The sequence below is a fragment of the Egretta garzetta genome, unplaced genomic scaffold (assembly GCF_000687185.1).
Source record: "Egretta garzetta isolate BGI_Z169 unplaced genomic scaffold, ASM68718v1 scaffold30, whole genome shotgun sequence".
Classification (NCBI taxonomy): domain Eukaryota; kingdom Metazoa; phylum Chordata; class Aves; order Pelecaniformes; family Ardeidae; genus Egretta; species Egretta garzetta.
Genome location: NW_009258383.1, coordinates 1906658 through 1908200, shown reverse-complemented (window position 1 = coordinate 1908200; position 1543 = coordinate 1906658). Strand labels below are relative to the sequence as shown.

Sequence of the window (1543 nt, the reverse complement as noted above, 5' to 3'; positions counted from 1 at the left end):
CGCAGCGCGCCCCGTGCCCCCCCGCCGCCTGCAGGCCCCAGTCCTGCCCCTCCTGCCTCATCGCGCTGCTACCCCCCTACAGCCCCGCCGCGACGCCCGTGTTTCGTAGCCTCCTCCACCCTACCAGTGATGCCTTTTCATGCCCTGCTGTAAAATGCTTCCCCAGCGAGAAGGCCATTTCCCCAGCCCTGCGCAGGGCAGAGGCTGGGCTGTTCCCACTTGCTGGGGCGCTGCAGGAGAGAGGCTGGTCGATCCGTAACCTCTGATCGTGGAAGAATCCACCCTAAGAGACCTCCATGACAAACCCTAGAGTCGACGGGACCGCCTTGCTTGGGGTAACCTGGCCGTGGGCAAGAGGGGAAAGGAGTCTTTTCTCTTTGTAGATTGATACAAAACGAATGACAAATGCCTGGGAGGTAACAAAGGCAGGGACAGAAGCATAACGGGATTTGCTTATTTTTTTCCTTGCTCGCAGTTGTCATCCCTAGGTTTGCTACGGCATCTCTCAGCTGCAAGCACAGCTGCTCCGGTGGGGATACACATACACCTAATGGGCGTGCGGTTGTGTTCTGAAAGGCTGTCTCCGGGGTGGGAGGGTGGCTGAGTCTGCCAACGCCAAACTGTCCGGGAACACCAGGCCCTTTGCTGGGTTTATGCCTGGAGGAAGAGAGCTGGGTGTCCAGGTGTGGCTGCAGCAAAAGGTGACACCTCGTTGTGTGGTCACAGCCCCTCTGCTGGGCTGCTCACTTCAGGTGCCCTGCACAAGATTTGGATACACTTTGGACAAGCTGCACATATGCAACATTGGATATGCACGTAAATGCTAAGATGCCTGCTTGAATGTCCAGGCAGCTTTTACAGGAAAAGAAGTGACTGCTAATAGAAACAAGAAAGAGACTTTTATGGCTCCAACTATAACCAACGCATTCATTCTTCCCAGCTTGCATGCTGTACCCCTTCCATTTCATACCTGCCTTCTTCAGAAGTAAGATGCATATTTTTCGTACTCACATATGCTATACAGTTCTCCTTCCATCAAAGGGAAGATATGCAATACCGCATGTACACATCCACACTCTGCATTTTGTAGCAGTTCACCCTGTACACAACTCCAAAATGATAGCAAAAATACAGCCTGGTATAGGGTGGGACTCTGGAATGTGGAAAATGCAATGACCACCCTGACATCCACAGCATCCTGAGGTGCACTCGTAGGAACACAGGTCATGCAAAGGCAGGACCTGTGGGACGTTATAGTGCATTCACCTAACGTGACAATGCAGCTGCCAGTCTCGGAGCTGGTGTTTGACGCTTTTCATCCATCCACGTACATGTCTCTCCATTCCTCTAACTGTTTTGCTAGCCCTTCCATGTTCTACTTAAACATTTGTTTCCCTGAACATTCTCAGTGGCTGTCTTCTATCTTTGCCTACTGGATGGAACAAGATTTTTTATTAAGTATTGGGAGATGAATTGTAATGACAATGCTCATAGGTCTGCAAGCAATTAGTGCTGAACAAACTGGATTATATATTTTTTTTTG

At 50.7% G+C, this 1543-nt stretch overlaps 1 protein-coding gene across 1 annotated transcript in view; it reads right to left on the bottom strand.

Moving 5' to 3' along the window:
* Positions 1–1062, bottom strand: part of LOC104128510 (cilia- and flagella-associated protein 69) — a 59672-nt gene extending 58610 nt beyond the window's left edge. The window contains 1 exon segment of the mRNA XM_035896864.1: positions 1058–1062. Within this exon segment, the coding sequence (XP_035752757.1) occupies positions 1058–1062 (5 nt within the window).
* Between the last annotated feature and the right edge of the window lie 481 nt (positions 1063–1543).